This window comes from Anoplopoma fimbria, chromosome 14 (assembly GCF_027596085.1).
Source record: "Anoplopoma fimbria isolate UVic2021 breed Golden Eagle Sablefish chromosome 14, Afim_UVic_2022, whole genome shotgun sequence".
NCBI classification, from domain to species: Eukaryota; Metazoa; Chordata; class Actinopteri; order Perciformes; family Anoplopomatidae; genus Anoplopoma; species Anoplopoma fimbria.
Window position 1 is genome coordinate 4,226,906 of NC_072462.1, and position 20,163 is coordinate 4,247,068.

The 20,163-nt window shown below is 40.8% G+C and overlaps 1 protein-coding gene across 2 annotated transcripts in view; it reads right to left on the reverse strand.

Annotated features, from left to right (window-relative positions):
* The window catches only part of unc5da (unc-5 netrin receptor Da), a 160,377-nt gene that overhangs the window by 52,033 nt on the left and 88,181 nt on the right, over positions 1-20,163 (reverse strand). For both annotated transcript variants that reach the window (XM_054612361.1, XM_054612360.1), the window contains exon 2: positions 11,371-11,577. In XM_054612361.1, coding sequence (XP_054468336.1) covers positions 11,371-11,577 — 207 coding nt within the window. The remainder of the gene's footprint in view (positions 1-11,370; positions 11,578-20,163) is intronic.

Sequence of the window (20,163 nt, forward strand, 5' to 3'; positions counted from 1 at the left end):
CACCTTTTCTCCCTTTTGTCCTGAGTTCATGCCTGGCTGATGGTATCTCTCAGCCGTCCTAGGATCATAATACATAACAATGGAGTCAGTCCTTGACAGAGCATCAAATGGAATAGATATCCATACTTCCTCTATCCCTCCTTGCATTCAAACGCTTTCCCTCAATCACTATCTCTTCATCACTGAATCTGCAGGAGCTGCTATCCTCTCCTTCTCCAGGCAGTCAACGTGGTATCCGTTTCCACTCTCATCGCCCTCTCCACTTTCCAACGTCCTCTCTCTCTCCCTTATCCTCTCCTCCTCTTATCTCTCCATCGGGGTATCATGCTTTCAGCCGGTGTCTATAGGCACAGATATCCCCTCTGTTCCACCTTCACTCTCCCTGCTCTACTTTCACTCCGTCCTTCAATAATCTCCACGAGTTCTATCACTCATTTCCATCGCTTACCCCTCTTCTCAACAGAAGGCAAAAGTAAAGTTGTCTTCTGCGATACGTCAAAGTGTGCAGTTTGCTTTGTTTGCTGCAACTTCTTTTATTTTGTCTTTGTGCTTTCCAGCCTATTCCCCTACAGATAAGAGAATCGGACTGATTTACTGTCAATAAAGACTGGATACGGCCTTCTGAAATCGTTCTAAGGAGTTTATCGGTGCAAGCAGGAGGTTAAAATCTGGGTAGCGATGATTACATGGAATATCCAGCTGAGCCTTGTCTGCCTGTAGTTTATCAAAAGGCTTAACTATTACAGAGGGGATGAGGAAACAAACACTGCAGCAATAACTGTGCTCATCAATGTGCCTTAATCTTTACGAAATCTGAAGAAATTGGGGTTAAAAGATTATCTTCGTGCTGAATATGAAAAACATGGTTTCAGATCAGCGACATAACAATGTAGGTCAATATTTAGGATGTTACATTTTCTGTTATAATTTAGCACCTCTCATTCTGTCGTTCTCTCCCATGGTGCATTTCTCTTTGTCTCATCTCTCTGAGTCGGGACAACCCCTCACAGCCACAGGAAGTGCCTAACAATACTGGAGTATGGACTTGAATGTGTTCTCTACAGACAGATCTTTCCATTTGTGTTTATGTGGGGTTGGCCATTACCGTCGCTTTAGATCAGTCTCCTGTTTCATGGTTCAGGTTAGGCCCGTTACCTTTAGTGCTGCAGCTGAGGCACACAAACATTAACGACAGATTTTGACGCTCGTAAAGCCAGAAACTATGTTTGCTCAACATCATAACGTCCACTCTGGATGAGTAAAACTCTCCCTCGCGTGTGCACAAAACAGATTTACGCTTTTTTCCTCAAACATTTATGCCTACGCACAGAGAAAGTTGCAACAACCGCGAGGAACGCTCGGTATTTCTTCTCAAATCAGTGGGTAAACATCTTCATACATTTAAACTGATAAGATACTGGAAATTCAATTCCATTTACTTACTCAAATTCCCACTCTGACTCAGCAGATGTGGACTGCGGCAATAAGCCTCCCACTGGCCGTTCTGTTTTCAGTAAAATGCAACAATGACAGGCAGCTGATCCAGCAAACAACAACCTACACTCTGAAGATAGACAATGATGGAAAAAACAACATTTGTTCTTTGTTGTCTTCATCAGAGATCTGATTTCCCCCAGTTTTGTTCAAGAGGTAAACCCTCAACGGGCCTAATTATCCACCAGAATGGCTGGTGATAATAAATCCAAACTTCGTTTTTTAAACAATACAAAGTAGTAAAAGGGCCAAAATCACCTAAATGCATACTTTTTCATGTTAAAAGCTGTTAAGGCACTATTGTTAAGGGGAGAGCCAAGAGTCATGATGGATGAGGTTTATGCATATTTAAATAATAATATTAAATTGTCACTAGCTGATTCGCCAGACATTAAGCATTTATCTTTACTGCTTTGTTATTAATTAAAACACATGATTGTAAAAACAAGGAACAGTTATTTCACTGTCCAGTGAAAACCATGCATCTCCAACTGAGGTGATTTGATTTTGCAAAACTGGTGAATAAAATTAAAGATTCCTTTAAAACTGAGCAAATTCTACTTTCTGAGCTAGATATACTTTTTTTTTTACTGGATTATCTAAAAAATGCATTGTCCTAAAAGTTAAGGCTGTACTTCTTAGCTAATTAAAAGTTACACTTTTGGAGATGTTGTTTTCACAGGAGATACATTGTCTTGACTGAAAACTTAATGAGGGGATTGTACAGCAGCAGAGATGCAAAGGTCCCATGCACTATGAAGTGTATTAAAGGCAACATATCTTGACAAACTTACTTTTTCAGTGGTTGTCTACATATATTTGTGTATCTCGAGTTCTTACCAGCCCACAAACTGTGAAATAAAACAACCCAATCAGTTTTTTGTGGGCTTCCTAGATCTGAAAACATGTGATTCAACAAGCAGTTCAGATCCGACTCCCCTACTTGTGTCACGTGCAGGCTCATTAAAATAGACCACATCCCCATCTGAGTATCTTCACACTCTGCTTGAGAACTTCCTTTGTAAAGGTGCACCATATTTTTCTTGCAATCAATTCAGAGCAAACTCGGCTTTTTTCAGGAGAGGGTCTTAAAGACACAGGCACTTAAACAGGGCGTTTCAGACAGAGGGCGAATACAGGTTTATTTTAGTGTTTTTTGAACATTGGAGCATGTAAACATGTTCTAGTAGAAACCCAGTATACAAGTATAAACCTGAAAATTAACATGATATGTCCCCTTTAATGTGTCTAAAATGGGCTCTAATGTGAGACAGTTTAATACTGGTTGGTTATACTCAAAATATAGATATCCATCTGCTCACCAATAACAGAGAGACAGACAATCACTTTTCATCTCATGGTCATCACTGTCATCACTAAACAGTTTCTAATTTGTTGAGATGTTTTAAACTGTAAAAGCCCGCCCACTCTTTCACTCAGATTGAATTTCAACAAGAAGACAATCCAGAAGGCCAAAGAAGATGTTTTTTTTTCTCCAACAGAATAGTCATCAACACTTGGTGATTCACAGAGACAAGTGCTGCAATACTTGGACTTGGCCATGACAGTTGTCCATTTCAGCATTATGTCTTGACTAAGTGCAGTTATAGAGGAAACCAAGCCAAAGACGGTTACAGAGAAGTACAACACTTGACTGTTTTGTCATCTATTAGCATATATATATATAGCCATTTTCTGTGTTGTGTCTATCTTAGGGAACGATATCTGGAAAAGCATATACCTTTTCCAGAAGCAGCACTTTGACATGTTGGTGTTTTTTTCTGTTTGGTATTTTCATACCCAGAGTGTTCGGCACAAAGGTGCGAGGAGGAGAGGCACGCACCGACAGTAGTTTCATTCAAATGAGAACAGCACAGAGCAAGGTGTTGGTATTTTAGGTGAAAGCTGGATCATTTATGTGGTAAGAATAGGCATAAAAAGTCGGGTTTGTTTTCTTTTGGGTGGTGCAGCCGCACACAGCTGAAGGTTTGGTGATTCTGACAATAAGCCCATGCTTAAGCCTTCAAAGGAAAGGTGCAACAATTCTAGGAATAATGCTAATAAGGTAAATAAACAGTTTTAATTAAATGCTCACAAGCAAGTAGATTTGATTTCAGAAAAAATAAACACTCTGTAGGAAGGTAAGATTAATTGGAATAATTTTAAAAGTGTCTGTCCTCTACAGGTAGTTTATACTGAAAATATGAAAGCCTTCTTCAGTTACTGTAATTAAATCCCTACGAGCATCGAAAGGCAGCGGGACAGATATGTGTGATAAATCTGAATCCTCCAATTTCAGAAGTTGCCCACTCGGCCGAGGCGAGGCACACATCGATCCGCTGTGTTTACATGGATTAAAGCCAGAGCAAACAACGGCAGGCTGCTGCAGACTTCCACCAAAAGGCTTCTGTACACATCACACTGGTCGGTTCGGTTTTGTGATCATTAATGTGACATGCACTGGACACAATCATGTCACAGGGAAAAACACTGACGCAATTATCCCTCATTCTCTCTCTCTCTCATGGAAAAAACGCTGCATTCCCATCAGGCAATATTCCAACACGCCTTGGCCTCATTTTTTTGTCAGGCAAAAATGGCATCTCATTTGAATTCCTCAAATGCATTTGTAGCTGTGATATGATGTGACACATGAAAAACAGCTTAAAACACCTATAACTGTTTCTGTTATGTATTTCTGTAGTTACTATACAAATTTCATAGAAGCTAACAACGGAGTGTGTAGGTTAAGTACAGCAGCTCACTGAAAAATTGGAAAATGTCTGGACAATATCAACATGACACATCTCTAACTCTGCACTTTCCATGTCTCAACAATTCCTCATTAAATGCTGCACCATCATCGGTTTGTTGTTGTGCCTTATTATATTCACGTCTACAAACTCTGCATCGTTCAGATATTATTTTCCCTACTTGGAGAAACTCTCTCCTCTCCTTTAAGTGGGCTATTTTCAAAATGCCACAGCCGTTCAAAATGTACGAGACCAGTAATGAGACTGGCTGAGAAGTTTAATGTTATCACCACAGCTTTCTGTCTGCTTTAGCTTCTACCTAACTGTTTCAGAGATTTCATTAACGCACCGAACACTCCTTCCTGTAACTCCGCAGTATCTCCCAAGAGTATTTTATTAATAATGGCCACATAATCTGTTTATTTTAAGGGAAACATTGACATGTTGGGAAACCAGCTGATTTGCTTTCTTTCAGAGAGTTAGATGAGGAGATCATTACAAATGTCCTCTCTGTGTGCTAAATATAAAGCTACTGCCAGCTTAGCTTAGCACAAAGAGAAACAGCTAGCCTAGAGATGAGAATGGTAGGCCATTGATCTTCTCATCTAACTCTCTGAAAAGCAAATCAGCATATTTCCCTAACTTTTCCTTTAACACTTCACAGAAACTTTCTGGATCCCCAGTACTCATGACTGATTCATGCATCCAACAAACATCCATTATTATATGTTCACTGGACATGTTACTCACACATCACACCTCTGGTAATAATATTTAAATTGCAGACTATGAGATTCAGTATATTGCCAATAATGGAGTCAGCCCTCACTCTGTTATCTGTACAATAAAGGAAGCATCCTTCAAACCACATTAATCAAAGAAAAACCTAATAAACAACATAAGACAATGCATCTAATAATCTCATACTGATGGTAACAACAAAGTGAGAGGAGCGTTTTTGATGTCCAACATTATGTGTCTTCTTTTATCTCACGAAACATTCCTTTATTGATGGGTGCAATATATTTCAGGTTGACAGCAAGCCCCGTTAATGGTTTGAGCAGCACAACAATGTTATTATTCATAATGACTGCATAATGATAATAAATGAGCATTCATTACAACCTACACTATACCCTGCAGTGATACATGACATCGGTGTCTGGTTTAAATCTCCAGAAGACAAGAAATTATGTTATTGTGATTATTTCTTGAACTCTTGGCCTGTGTAGAATGTATAAAATTGCATAGATGGCAGTGAAATTATCATAAACAGATTAGCTCTATTGTCTCTAGGCAGGAAGCTGTTTTTTCACTGCTAACCTTCATGGTGTGCATCTGAGTTCCTGAAGGAAAATACATAAACTTCAAGTTGAGAAAAGACAATTCTTTCCAAACCTGACACTGCTGTATTTGTTGCCGTCTCAGAGAAGTGGTGAAAGTTAAATTACATGCACTGTGGCATCCTGCACTAAATAAAAAGCTGTCTGTCCAGAACTGCCAGCTGTCAAGTGCACAAGGTTGTATTTGCAGTAAATTATAAACATCTTTAAAGTATCTGTCAAACACATAATAAGGCTTAAATTTAATATGCGTCAGACGTAGAGTGCATTTACTGACTTTTTTTCTTTTAGTTCCATTTAAGGTCTTTCATGCGACACATCCTTTCCATTTTCACTACATTTCAAGGACTTTCACGAAACTAAGTAGCCTATATTTGACATTTTTGGGGAAAGAACTCCCATTTTCTTCTGCTATAAATCTTAAGAAGTCACAAGACGGATACAGCTCACACATTGTCATGGAAAGTTTAGCAGTCAGGATTAGCTCCCAGAGAAGATGAGTTGCAGGTACGAAATATTAATGCATTACATGGTGTTGAAAATATCTTTTTACTCTGCTATACATCTGACAGATCGAGAAACACAACACGATTCATCCAGTCGGAGTAGACCATGTATTGTGCCAGTTTTTTTTCTCTTCTTTTCTTTCTCTCATGCTTAGGGCAACAGCAGTCGAAGCTATTCACAGAAGCTGTAATGGATATTTTCTTCTTTCCGTTTTCACATTTCTTCTCCTTGTCTGGCGCTCTGTCTCCTGGAAGGCGATCTGAGCTAAGACCGAAATTGAGAAAAAGAACAACATAACACGAAGCTATAATAATACAGTATATCTCCCTAGCCGAGCTAGCTGCCTCTGGACAGACATCGGCCTCTGTCCTCTGCCTCAAACCCCCCCTGGTCAAACAATGTTAGGGCACGTGTTGTTGAGTCTGTCTGCATTTAATTCACAGCTTACTGCTTTAATAGCTACAGCTCCCCTCCTGCTCGCTGCTGAACCCAGGGGCCATTCCAGTCGGACTATAATAGCTTGTATACAGAGATACAGTTGTTCAAATGCCTCCTACAGATGAAACTGGATGGACAGCCAGAGGTGTTTATTTTCTCGACATGTAGCCTGTTTGCCCACCTTCGCCTGTGTACACAACACAGTAAGTGACAGATATGGTTTAGAAACACTCACTAAATCCTCGGTCTCCCACACCTGGGAATACTAAAGCATGTCCAAGCAGCAAAGCCACACATCATCACACAGGGCATCTTTGTAGGGGTTATAACAAGAGCAAACTGTATTGTTATACAAGTGGATGCATTTAAGCTTAGGTATTCATGTTTGTTTTCAAGTGCTTAGGGGAAGGAAAGCGAGGAAACGTAAAAAAGGACTGAAGGCCATGGAGAGTGAATGAATGAATGCATGAAGGTGAATAAAAGAAAAGAAAAGGAAAGACAAGTTGTCATTGACAATCAATGAGCAAACAACACTAAGAGTCTACAGTCATAATATTAGCTCTTTAAGGCTTTACTTAGGCATAGCAGTGCTTTGAGCCGCATGCAAACATCGGCATGCAAACATCGGCATGCAAACATCAGCATGCAAACTAGGGCTGCACCAAAATATTGTTTTTTTTATTGATCAATCTAATGATAAGTTTTTAGATTAGTTGATAAATCTAATGAGTAATGTAGTAAATCCTGATTAATATAACAATGAATTTAGCCAAAATAAATGAATACAATTTTTCTAATTCAAAATTCTATATTTTATTAAATCATCTACTCTTAAACGCAAACAAATGTGATTAGATAAGAGACCCTATTTACATTTAAATTATTGTGACACATAGATTCATTTTTTTTTATATATATGCTTTTTATTTATATTATTTATATATGCTTAAAGAAGAAATTATGTAAATTATTGTTTTTAAAGATTCCTGAAAAGCCTAATAAAATTCCACTAAAAGTATTCGACAGTTTTTCATCATTTTATTTCTGCAAAGCCATAAAAAGATGGCCAGTATTGCTACTAGCTATTCCATTTTCCAGTTTAGTTTCAAAACCCATCACAATTTACCGGAACAAAACACATCAACATGTAATAAAGAAACAATGGACTTCGGTCATAAAAATGATACCACATTTGAAAGTACATCTCCGTTGTGCACAAATGATGTGATAAGCAATCACAGATAACATTAACATTTGAAGCTAGTTACTGGTTTCAGAGGGAGGCTGTTGGAGTGTGCAGTCACATCCAAGTGTGGGCTGTACAAGATGGCCAGGTCTGGTGTTGGTAAAAATCAAATGATATTGGCATTAATTAAAGGACATTTTGTTCTCCACTTTTTTATTCCTTTTGGTCCATTAAAGTAGCTGTAACAGTTTCTAGATATTCTCATGTCATGCCAGAGAGCCTCTACTTCATGTACCTTTTGTAGTTTATCTTCTTGTACACTGAGGCACTTAACTTCTCCATCCAATTTCTATTTGCCCCCACCCTGTGTCTGATTACACTGCTAAGCACTGAGATGATCAGTGACAAAACCAAATATCTCCTTGTTACGTACAGTGTCGTGTATGTATACATGTTGTAGGCCTACATGTATTGTGTTCTGTTTTGTGTTGTTGGTTTGTGTTGTTGTTCTGTCTCCTCCCACTGTTTTCATTCTCCTCCTTCTCAGATGTGCGCACCTGGTTCCAATCATTGATCATCACCACACCTGTTCCGGATCTCCTATCAGCCATTCCCCTTTAAATAGCCCCCATTTGTGTTAGAGAAGGTTGTTGCTTTTTGGGTTGAGCTGTGGCAGAGCTCTGGTTGAGCTCTGGTTGATTTTGCTTGGTTTTGCTGGTTCATTGGTGAATAGTTAAAACACCTTTGTTAAAACCATTTACTTTAGCAGCCTACTTTTGTTTTGTCTTGTGTTAATTCTTAGTTGTGCGCACAGGGACAAACGAGGATAGGTAAGATACCCTGGGTATACATATTACATGCACGTAGGTTTACCTTTTGTTAAAACCCCAGATTAGAGTGAGCACCACCCGCTGTACTTTTGGGTGCTTAGCACCTGTCAATGGGGGTGGGTTTATTTCTGTTCTTTTCTTTGGTGCCACTGACAGTCCTCTTTGATCCCTGTGTTGCTTTTCTGTAAATAAATACTTTCTTTAATTCATATTGGGTCCTGGTTTTGTGTGACTACACCCTCACTTGCTCAACCTGGTGCATTATGTTACGTCCTTCTACTCCGAGCCACCAAGGGGGCGTAACACTCCTTAATGAATATTGTACCCTGGTGAGAAGTTTTTGCCAACTGACGCTGGACTGTGATGGTACAAAACAAAAGCCAAGACTGAAACGTCTGCCTGTAAAGTATATGGACTTAATTATCCATACTGCATTCATGACATTGCTCCATTAAGGTCTCTTTAAGTTGTTGTGTGCAGACTGAAATATGCAAGAGGCCTTAAACTGTACCTGCACAGCAAAAAAAGCTTGCCGTCAGTATAAACCTTAAAACTTATTGTACTTGTGGTGCAAAAGCATCAGCAAAACCGCAAAATCCTACCATGCATATTTATCTAATTACTAGTAAAATATAAGATATAATACAAGACAAAATGACATAACTATTAACATTTTTTTGTCAGAGCATTAGATTTATTGATTGTTGTCGGGATGTATTAAGAATTTCAATGAATAACCAAGTTGTTTTTGAAGAAGGTTACCAACCCTAGCTTTGATCTTACTTTTACACAACCAGCAGATACAGAGCAAGGTTAGCATTCATTTGGAGTCATGGTTTCTGCCACCTAGTAAGCCCAATACTGACTCTCTTTATAGCTCTGCTTTTGGTCTCCACCACCTCCTGAGAACATCTATTTGGCTCTTTACCTGTTAAATGGTCCACTATGACCCACCAGCTATTAGCTTACTTTGCACCCACTTCCAAGCAATGAATTGCAAAAAGATATATAGAATACTTTTAGCTGAAAACAGCTCCCTACTTTGGCAAGAAAAAGTCATTTGATCCATTGTTATGTTAAAAGAAAAAGATTATAGCTGCTTTAAACAACTAAACGGCTTTGTTATGGTTAGGAAAAGATTGCTATCATTTATCAAATAAACGTTGCCTTTTAGATGGGATAATGCATAACTTGTAAAAACTGTATTGGCATGAGGATGAGGTTATGAGTTTATGCAGGCGGTTTCTACAAGTCGCGCCACAAATATTTCACCCTTTTTTTTTCTGCCTTCATTAAATTTTTACAAGAGTTGCTTGTCTTTCCGTAACAGTGTCACCTCAGCTTTGAGCACTGGTGCAACAGTATGAGGTGTTGATAGACAGCAAGAAGCCCTGAGAATAGCATTCACATAACTTACTGGGAACTTTTACAGCATAACAATTCACTTAATGTTGAGGTACTCTGGAAAACAGGGAAACAACTCACTAGTCTGGATAATGCTACATTTTTGGAACGGATATTTGCTTACAAAATACATCCATCAAGGGTTTTTGCCAATATAGAAATCTATTTGCTGCTTTTACATTTTCAGCAAAGGTCAAGGTCACAATAAAGATTTATAAAAACACCCTAATTCCACATGCACTCTGTTTATGTAACTCACAGCAGCTGGTGGATGGAGGAATAAATACTGACACAAGCCAGGCCTGGACAGATCTTTCTACTTTATGAGATATGAGCACAGGTGGATTTTTAAGATTCCCTCCTTTTTCGACTTTTATTCTCGCTCTCTCTCAGTCCTTTCCCTTCTGTAGTTCTCCTTCCTCATGTCTCTCCCAGAGGAAACAGATATGAATGGTGATAAGGAGCCAGATGGGAGCATCGCTATGAATCCAGGCTAGAGGCAGTTAAAATTTAGAGGTCCATTGTTACCTCTGGAGGGAGATATTGATTGGCGCTGTGTGTTAAGTGAAGCATCAACACTGTCGCACTAATAGCAGCTGAGGCAGGCTCATAAATATTTTGCCTTCATTCTGACCTTTTTCAGCAGGTTATAATCTGGTTAACTGATGGTCATCTCATGTTCAGTGCATACCTAGGCCTCATTATATTAGTGTAGCTAATATATATATATTTTTTTCCCACTCACCTGGACAACATAATAAAACAAGTGTTTTTAAAAAGTTTCAAAATCAGACTGGCACCTTCATGATCCCGACGCTTTGAACAAAACTTTTCACAATGTGTACCTGAGAACCAGTCAATTTAATGCCAATACGAGCACATTTTAGAGGAGAAAAGAAAGCATAATAAAAAAAAATTTGTATACCCATTGTAAAATGATGCAATAAAAACAGTCATGGGGCTTTATAAAAAAAAGGCCAATTTTCTTTTGTGGTTGGAATTCAAAGTTAAAACAACAACAACTGCATTTCAGCACGTTGCATCAGTAAAAAGACACCCTTCGGAGTTCAGAGTCAAACCCTAAAATTGAACAAGTAAGCGCCTTTCATGGCCTGAAAGTTGTCATTTCAGTTCGGATCAAATGTAACACAAAGTGAGCATTGAAACAGTGAGGAAAAAAGACATTTGCAGGGTTGGACACGGCCGCGGGCATTGACATAAAGCCCCGTTTGCAAAGTTCATTCTTAAGACTTCCGTCCTTGCTATCAGAAATGTGAATGTTAGAGTGACAGGAAGAAGACTTGACAGGGAGAAAGTAGGTTTTACGTAATGTTAGGAGTCGTGTCTTTATATATTCTACAGAATATTTGTCTGTCTTTATACAGAGGTGTTTGATTAATCAGTGTTTGCTGTACCTGTCCCCAGGTCGGTGTGCTCCTGGGACATGTGCTGGCTCTGGTGGACCCATTCGCCGTTGCACTTGAAGAAGATCTGAAGAGCGGGCCGAGCTTGGCACTGGAGCTTGATGGGGTTACTCTTGACGATGTAAGCATCAACAGGCTCCTCCAGGAAGTGGGGGAGCGTCCCAGACTGGCCATGCTGCAGGGCTTCACCTCGGGGACCTGGACAAAAAAAAGAGAATTCAAATGAGAATAGACAAAATGGAATCGAAAAGGGAATCATTAATGGGCGACTGCAAGATGGCTGATTCAAACAGCCTCAAATTTCTTCCCTGCCCACTAACCCTGCAGTGGAATGTTGTTTTCAACACACACACACACACACACACACACACACACAAACAGCTCAAAGCTAGCTCGCTCTCCGACTTCCCCTCGCTTACACGATCCCTCACTCCCTCGCTCTCCCCCTGCAACCAGACCCAACGAGCAGCCATTACTCCTCACAGCGACGTCTGCCTCCGACGTGAGAAATAACACAGAACAGAACATCACCCCGTCCTCACAGTCCGTTCTCCACCGTGGCATTAAAATACTATAAGTTACAGAAAGCCCACAATGGAAAGAATCCTCTTTAGTGTTTAATATTTTAAGAACATATGGACGTATAGATGCTACAGGGTATTTTTCAGAAAGCTAGGCTACTACTTTTGGAAGCAAGAATGACCATTCTTATTTATCTTTGAAGACACTAGTGAATGGGGTCAAACATTTTACTAAATCATATCACCATGAAACCTCCCAAGTTGATTATTTACATTAGGAAAAATATTTTTTGTATTACAGGTTTTCTGGAAGGTTATGTTTAACCATGCAAATGAGGCATCATCTTACGTGCCGAATTTAATTAATTTCCAAAACAGAAATCTGAACTTTGGATGAAGTCAATTCCAAAATTCTCATTTAGGGTCCAAGCATTTAATCCATTTGTATCACTTCATCAATAAAAAAGATATTTTCAAAGCCCATATAAAACAAGAGATATATTTATATATATATTTGCCATGTTTTTAGGAATAAATTGTTCTTTAAATCAAGCTATATAGGTATATGAACAATGCCCTCTGTGCAAACCTGAAGTGGACATTTCTGGCTCTAAGTTTGAGAAAAAAACTAATTTAGAGAGAATGGGCTTTAAAGATATGTGTTATCATATTGTATAGAGACACTACAGGTGAAGAGAGGAAAACTTGAACTCAGATATCAGCATGAAACTTCCCAAGTGGATTGTCGCATTAAGATAATCGTTTTTGTAACACAATTTCATGTTTAATATGTAAATGAGGCGTTATCTAATGCTAACTTTTGGTGAATTTAGAAGAATTCTACAGACAGAAATAGACAGAATAGTAAAATAAACACCTGAATGAATAATATAAAAGTTGTTTTCCCACTAGTCTGAGGGAGTTATTATGTTATGGAAGCAAAATATAGCTGAAAAACTTTTATTTTTGTCTGTTTTGTCTCGCCATAATAATTTACGTCATTAGTGTTATTGTTTGCTGACATCATTATTTTTCGAGGAATGGGGTGATTGAGCTCCTCTGGGAAAGGTGAGCTAGAGGGAAGGTGTTATCTCAACTGTACTGTTGGCTCAATATGTGTTATGTTTTTCTCCTGTATGGTAACAAATAACAACAGTAGAATAATAAAGTTTGGTTGGATGGGGAGAAATCCAGATTTTATGGCAGTTTTTCAGGGGGAAGACTCTCTGGAGAACTGGCTGAGCTGTGCGAGAGGACCTGAAACATGTGGTACTTTTTATCGCAATGCAACCGCACTATAGCAATGAGTGTACGTACTTTGTAATGGAGAGGTGTGACCCTGCACGATGACAGCATGTAAAATCAAACATCCTTTTACTAGAAACACAACAGAAAAGTAGTAGAAATTACTGGAATAAACCTCTAATTGAAACTGAACAAAACAGAGCCACCCTCGCGTTGATCAGACCGATCTGCAGTCGTCCCAAAGAGACTCCTCTCAGTCGTATGATGTTCACTAAAGGCCGTTAATTCAGTTGAAGAATTCACCGACAACACACTGGCAACACATTTAACAAGCATTACCGCCTCCTCTCCCCCGTCTGAGGTGTGTTCCAGTCAGAGCACGTTCTGCTACTTCTAAGTGTAATTACACTCTGACTAATCCCCTCGTTTCCTGGAACCTCTTTCATGCAAGTGTGAAGGGTTTAGTGAGGCAAACCGGCCTGCCTCCCCCCCCATCCTGATCCCAACTCCCCAACTGCACGTCTCTCCACAGTGATGGTGTATGTCTGAAAAAACCCCATCAGGATTAGAGAAGCCACTCTCTCTTTCTCTTTCTCTCTCTTTCTCCAGCTAATCTAATCCTCCTACCTTTCCTGCCGGATGTCTCCTGATCGAGGGGAATAGATAAAAGAGTGTGTGTGTGATTCCCCGGTTGTGAAACTCACGGTGCCAGCTCAGTGTTCCTCTCCCGTGTGGCACGTTCACATTTTTTCTCTGCCTCGTTCCTGGAACTGAGGCTGAACAAAGAGACATGCTTTTAATTTCAAAATGACTAGCCCCGGGCAAGCTTTTTTTTCGTCTACATCGGTGCTCCAATTTGTTTTTGCGCGCCGAGCATTGACATGGCGTGTTTGTGTTTGGACGGATGCAAGAACACAGACGTGAGTGCGCATCCAGGCGATGATAGATGGCAACATGAATGCAAAAACACACACAGCTGTCAAACAAAAGCCACAGCCCTCCCAAGTAGTGACTCATTTGTTAATAGATCAGGTATTATACTAATGCATGCCAACATGACAGTTTAATGCCACGGCGACTAAATGCCTCAAATATCAACAGGAGCAAGGGTTTAGCAAAACAATGCGGGCTTCATTCCAGAGCGAGCTCGTTCACTTTGAATTTTTTATGCAGCAGGTGGGATAGTATTGCAGCAGACTGATTAGGCGAGACACAAGGAGCGACAGTCTGGTGTGATTTAACCTCAGGCTGGTGGTGAGACACACAAAGCACTTAACCGTCTCCGGGTCCGGCGTCACATTGTCTTTGCTCCTAAAAAAATGCCTGAATGTAGATCGTGAGGTGCAAACACCAAGCGGTGACTGTAGGAGGCCCCTCCGGCTCTGCAACCCTGAAGTGAGTACACACATGGAGGTGAGATTAGCTGTTATCATGTGAGATGTGGCTGAAATGACGCAGCCTGCAGAGCGTGGTGACCGTTGATGTTACTGTTTTCCATCTCAGGTTGGTTTTTGGTTCGGCTGCCATTCCCGAGAAAAAGGCCGAAGACAAATTTCTGTCATCGATGTGCACCGGCGCCGTCATTCAGGAGACCGCTGTCCCCCCCATGCGCTTTCACAGTTTTCACGGTGATCTACAACCAATGCCTCAGCCCGGCAATACCACACAAGGGGCACGGATACATCTAGCCCAGTTTGAGAGGGAAACAAGATATCACTGCCAACGGGGCTGAGTGATGGCTCTATCAGACACCCTCTCTCTCTCTCTCTCTCTCTCTCTCTCTCTCTCTCTGGCTCTCCGTCTGCCACAAACACAAACAAACTTTCGTCCTGGAAATGCAGTCTGCTAACACCACGTTAGCTGTGATGCAACCTGTGAGGGGAACTCACTTTTTAACATTTTTTCTATTTCCTCAAGTACAGCAAACGCTCCATCTCCTCGCATGTAAAATTGAGAGCAACGGGTAAGTGTGGTCTCCTCTGTCAGTTCAATGTATTCATAGCTTTTAGTGGAAACCTAAAAGAAATGAGGGGGAAAGAGCCCCCTAGCCGACTGAACTAATTTGGTAAAGCCTTTGGGTAATAGCACAGGCTGTTTCACACACAGAAAGATGACTGCTGCTCCAGCACACTCTGCCGTGATTTGGAGAGACTGGAGGCTAGAAAAGCCAGGCTGATGTTTGCCAAATTCTGCTCCACTTTCATCACACACTGAAACCTCACATCCTGGCAGACAAACTCCTGTCCTGTTTCCACCTCAAACACCAGCGGATCTGATCCTATCCTACAGAAACACAACGGGTCCCAACGGGGCAAAAGTCCTCTTCATGCTGCTTTTTCATCTCTATACAAGCAACCAAAGGGGGTGAGTACAGCAGAGTGTGTACAATAAACCCCGTGTCATAAACTTTGCAGATGACATGGAACTCCTTTCCGATCTTGGAACTCAGACTCAAGATCCTGGCCAGCTGAGTTCAGCCACAAGCCGTGCCAATATCATAAAACAAGGAAAGGCTGCTGGATCCTACAACAGAACGAGCTGTCAAGAATGTTGCACACATCCACTGTGTAGAAATAGAGTGAAACAAAATGATAAGGTGCTTGTGAACAGAACTCTTAGATTGTTGTTACAAATTAACATTCAACCGTTTAAACAGGTCCTATTATGCTATTTTCCGGGTGAATATTTTTATCTCAAGTTACAGTTACAAAATGTTTACATGCGTTAATGCTCATAATCCTCCTTGATTTTCTCATCCTGGCTGTCCTGTAGCACCTCTTCTCACCCTCTCTCTGAAACGCTCCGTTGTAGCGCTTGCTCCTCCCTCCAGAAAGCAAAGTCTGCTCTGATTGGTCAGCTATCCCGCTCTGTTGTGATTGGTCAACGTTTCACATTTCAAAAAACTCTTTCTCCTGAGTTCCAGTTCCGTCTCTCTCTTTTGTTGTTTCAGGGCCAAACTAGCCTGAAGGAGTTTTACGTGACTTCCGTAACATTATGACCTCATAAAGTTACGGAAGTGAAGGAGAGAATTCAATGGAGCCGTTTCAGGAGCTCAGGAGCTTAACTCCTTTTAGGGGTGGAATTCAGGTTTTACACTCTACGGACCATTTACATGTACACAAATATATATAACACCCTAAAGAAGAGGGAAAAAGTGGAAAAGCGTAATAGGGCCACTTTAAGTCCTTTCGTATAAGCAGGAACTTATCATCACATCCTTTAACGTTTTCAATGTTAGCACCATGAACCTTTCATTCCTCTACTGGTTCCACCTTCAGAGCATTCTAACAGCCGCTCACCTGGCAACAGGCAGTCACCAATGAACCTCTAGCACAATCGACTAATTTAACAAACAGTTCCTGTGATGCAGAGGAGGAGGATGAGGATGAGGAGGGTTCCTCTTTGTCTAAGAGGCTGTTGTCCTTTTGAACCTGAACCTCCTGCCTCCGCATGCACTTTACAGGAAGTAATTGTAAATACCTCTTTAACACACAAACCCCTGTTCATGGGGTGCTGAACACAAGCTCAATCTGATTGTCCTTTTGACAATTTGTACAAAACAATTAGTGCTGGGTTAATATGGGTCACTGTCATTCGAGCAAGGCCTCGTTCGCCACTTCCAGCTCGGTGTCACTCCCCCTAACAGGGCTGTCATGTTTTAGCGTCATTGAAATGGCTTGTTGTACTGGTGTTAACAGCTGAGATTTAACACAAGTTTAGGTTTAGTGTCCTGTATTTGGTCTGATTTTGTGTCTAAAAAGCAGATAGTCTGTTGCCATCTGCTTGTATGCACACTAACACTAACTTATAGCCTGTAGAGATGATACCAGTGTTTCCTTCCTTATACTGATAGCAAAGCCTGAACTACAGCATCTGCCTTTACCAATCCAATACCAGTGCATTAAAAAACAAAAACAAGGACACAATTAAAATAATTAGGAAATAAGCTGTTATAATATTTGCTTTGATTAAAAAATATAAGCATTATAAGTTTTAATGATGTATTATAAGCTGCTTAGAGCTAGTGTTAAGAAGTTTCTTCTTAACACTGGAGCATCTCTGATCTATTCTAATCTTTCTATTTTATATTGCTCTGAAAACTTCTGCCCTCAAACAACTGTGTTTATTCAAGTTAATCACCAAAAAAACCCTTATTTTACAAGAATACATCTGAACACAGCATGATAGTGTTAAGTTATATTTGACCTTTGCCCAATACTGAAAAGAGAGTGAATGCAAATAATGTAAAAGCATCATAATGTAACTCAATGCAACCTCCGTACATCAGCTGTTAGCATCATTATTTAGCCAAGCAGGACTGTGATGGCCACCGACTGCTAACAGCTAACGTTAAAGTGTTGTCACAGAGTATTATGAGTGTTAAACCACAGGTGTGTAGTTCTAGTTTGCACATGTGCAGTACGGATCGGGCAGGATGTATGGATCAGGTGGCGAGTGACAAATGTTTAGCATAAATTAGCTGATAAATGATCGGTGCATAGACTCGTGTACTCAACGATACCAGATCCAGTATTTTAGGCTGTATTGGTGTTATTTCTGATACTGGTATTAGTAGTGTACAGGTTGTTACAGTAGCTCCTTCTTGTGACCTTCACTGAACCGCCTGCGTTGATACATTCAGAACCAAACATATTAGCTCCAGTTTGAAATAGTTATTTATTTACTTATTTGTGTCTGTTTTTCCATTTCACTTGCTCTTCCTGAATAATGACCATTGAACCATACTGAATTGAAATACCCGCTGTCACAATGGCACATGTGTGATCTCTGTTTTCAGGCCAACCAAAATGAATCTCCCGCTAACACAGTATGTGAATTACCAGCATGAACGCAGAGACAAAAAGGAGACAGTGTGTGTCAGCGTGAAAGAAAGAGAGAAAGAAAATCAGAGGGTGGGGGAAGATATATTGCTTTAATAAAATGCAACATTGCCTTAAATGTGTTATCCAATAATCACTGGCTTGAAGCCTGAAACATTTCTCACTTTGAGAATTAATCTTACATATGAGGCACTGCTCTTCCTTTAATATCTTAGAAAATGCCGCAGTTTTTAAAATAATAACAACTATCGTGCATCACAAGCTTTATTTAAATTAGCCTGAGAAGTTTAAGGGAATTTGGAAAGAATTGGACAGAAGCAGAGGAAAGTTCTCCAACTGCTTTAACTCACTCGACAGCATTCAGTATGAATAAACGGGAAGCAGCTGCCTAGCCATGAATTAACAAACAAATATACTAATTAATTCTTAGTTTGTTAATTAAGAGCCAGTGGCATAAATGTTTGTTAATTACCTCACCATGTTGACATTTCAGTAACAGGTTTGAGAAATAAGGTGGTTAGTTGGTGAATTGAGGGGGGGATGCATTCTGCAGATTTGTGTAAACACTGACTTTGGGGGCTAATGTGTGTGCGTAAATACATGAATAAATACAGCTTGGCATTGGTCAGCACTGCATTAATTATAAATTGCCCGGTGTGGGAGAGCGTTCACACAGTATAGGCTCTATTGACGCAGATCCGAGCAGCAGATGGACGGTCGAGATTGGGGATCAGAGGTGAAGCTAGCGGAGGAGATGGGGGTGGGAGGGAGATTGGTGAAGCAGATGATAGGTGGGTGTTGGAGATAGCGAGAGGCACTGGGGGAGCATCTGTTCGGATCAGCCGGGTGCACGACAGGAAGACAAAAAAAGAGTTCAGCGTTTCGCAGGAAGTGCGTATAATATCCCAAAAAAATAAAAGGCTCTTCTCTGCCAACTTTTGCCCACTGAAATATCTCCTCCTACTCCTCCCTCACACACTCACTCACTCACACTCACACACACACACACACACACACACACACACACACACACACACACACACACACACACACACACACACACACACACACACACACACACACTTCCTCTCTGTCTGCAGAGATTTTGTGAATGACAGATTCTCCACAGGGGAGATGCACACGGGCAAAGACGGGATTTTCTTGATCTCCCGTCGCAAAAAAAACAAATAGAGCGAGAAAAGTCGGTAACACGTGAAAGGCTGATTGTGTTCAGTGTTTCACAGACACCGCCATTCAACCACATCAAAACACATCAACTGGAGGAGGGCCCCACATGACAAGCTGACAGGTAATGTACTGCTTGGCAACCGTTATGCACAACAGCTGGATGCACACGGACTCCACCGTCCAGCTGAAGTGCAGCTATAGCTTTCTGTGTTATTCCAAATTACAGGCCAGATTTTATATCGAATTTTATTCAAAAATCACAGCCCCTGTTTACTTTCCGGACTCTTCTCCTCCCTGTCCCCAAGGCAAGTCTCACAGTGACTTCTGTCAGACTGCAGCTCTGAGCTCTGAATCCACTCTCTAACTTGTAATTTCATGGCAGCGGGAAGTCGCGGGCGATACATTTCTGCTTTCTGCCCCACAGACTCTTAAGAACAGCAGGGCCTCGACAGAAAGAGATGCCAGAGCGCTTTGTTCAAAAATTGATGCAAGCCTCTCATCTGGCATCTCAGGGCACAACAGACATTTGCATACACACACATGCATGCAATCGGATGGTGTGTGTTTGTGCCCTCCCTTGCAGAGAAAGTTTTCCTTACACACATGCCAGATGTTGTCTCATCAAAACACGGCGAAACAAATGTCGACTCTTTGCTCCGACCGACTACGTTCCTTTAAGACGACCACATTTTCTAGACTTCGTTTTCACCTGTGTTGACTCTGAGGAAGTTTTCTCATACAAAGCAGAAAAAAAATGTCGAAAAAGAATCTTGGTCAGCAAAGCCGTGCTTCAGACTCACACATGAGAGCTGCTCAAGTACAACGGAGCTCTTATCTGTTGAACAGCAGACCCCACCGGAGCAGCGGGGGGGTTAGGAGTCTTGTTTAAGCACACCTGGTTGCTGGAAGAATAAAGGATTAAGTGCTACTCATACACTTTCTCATCAAGATTGATCCTGCACGTCTGTGTGGAGGGGGTGCAGTAAGTG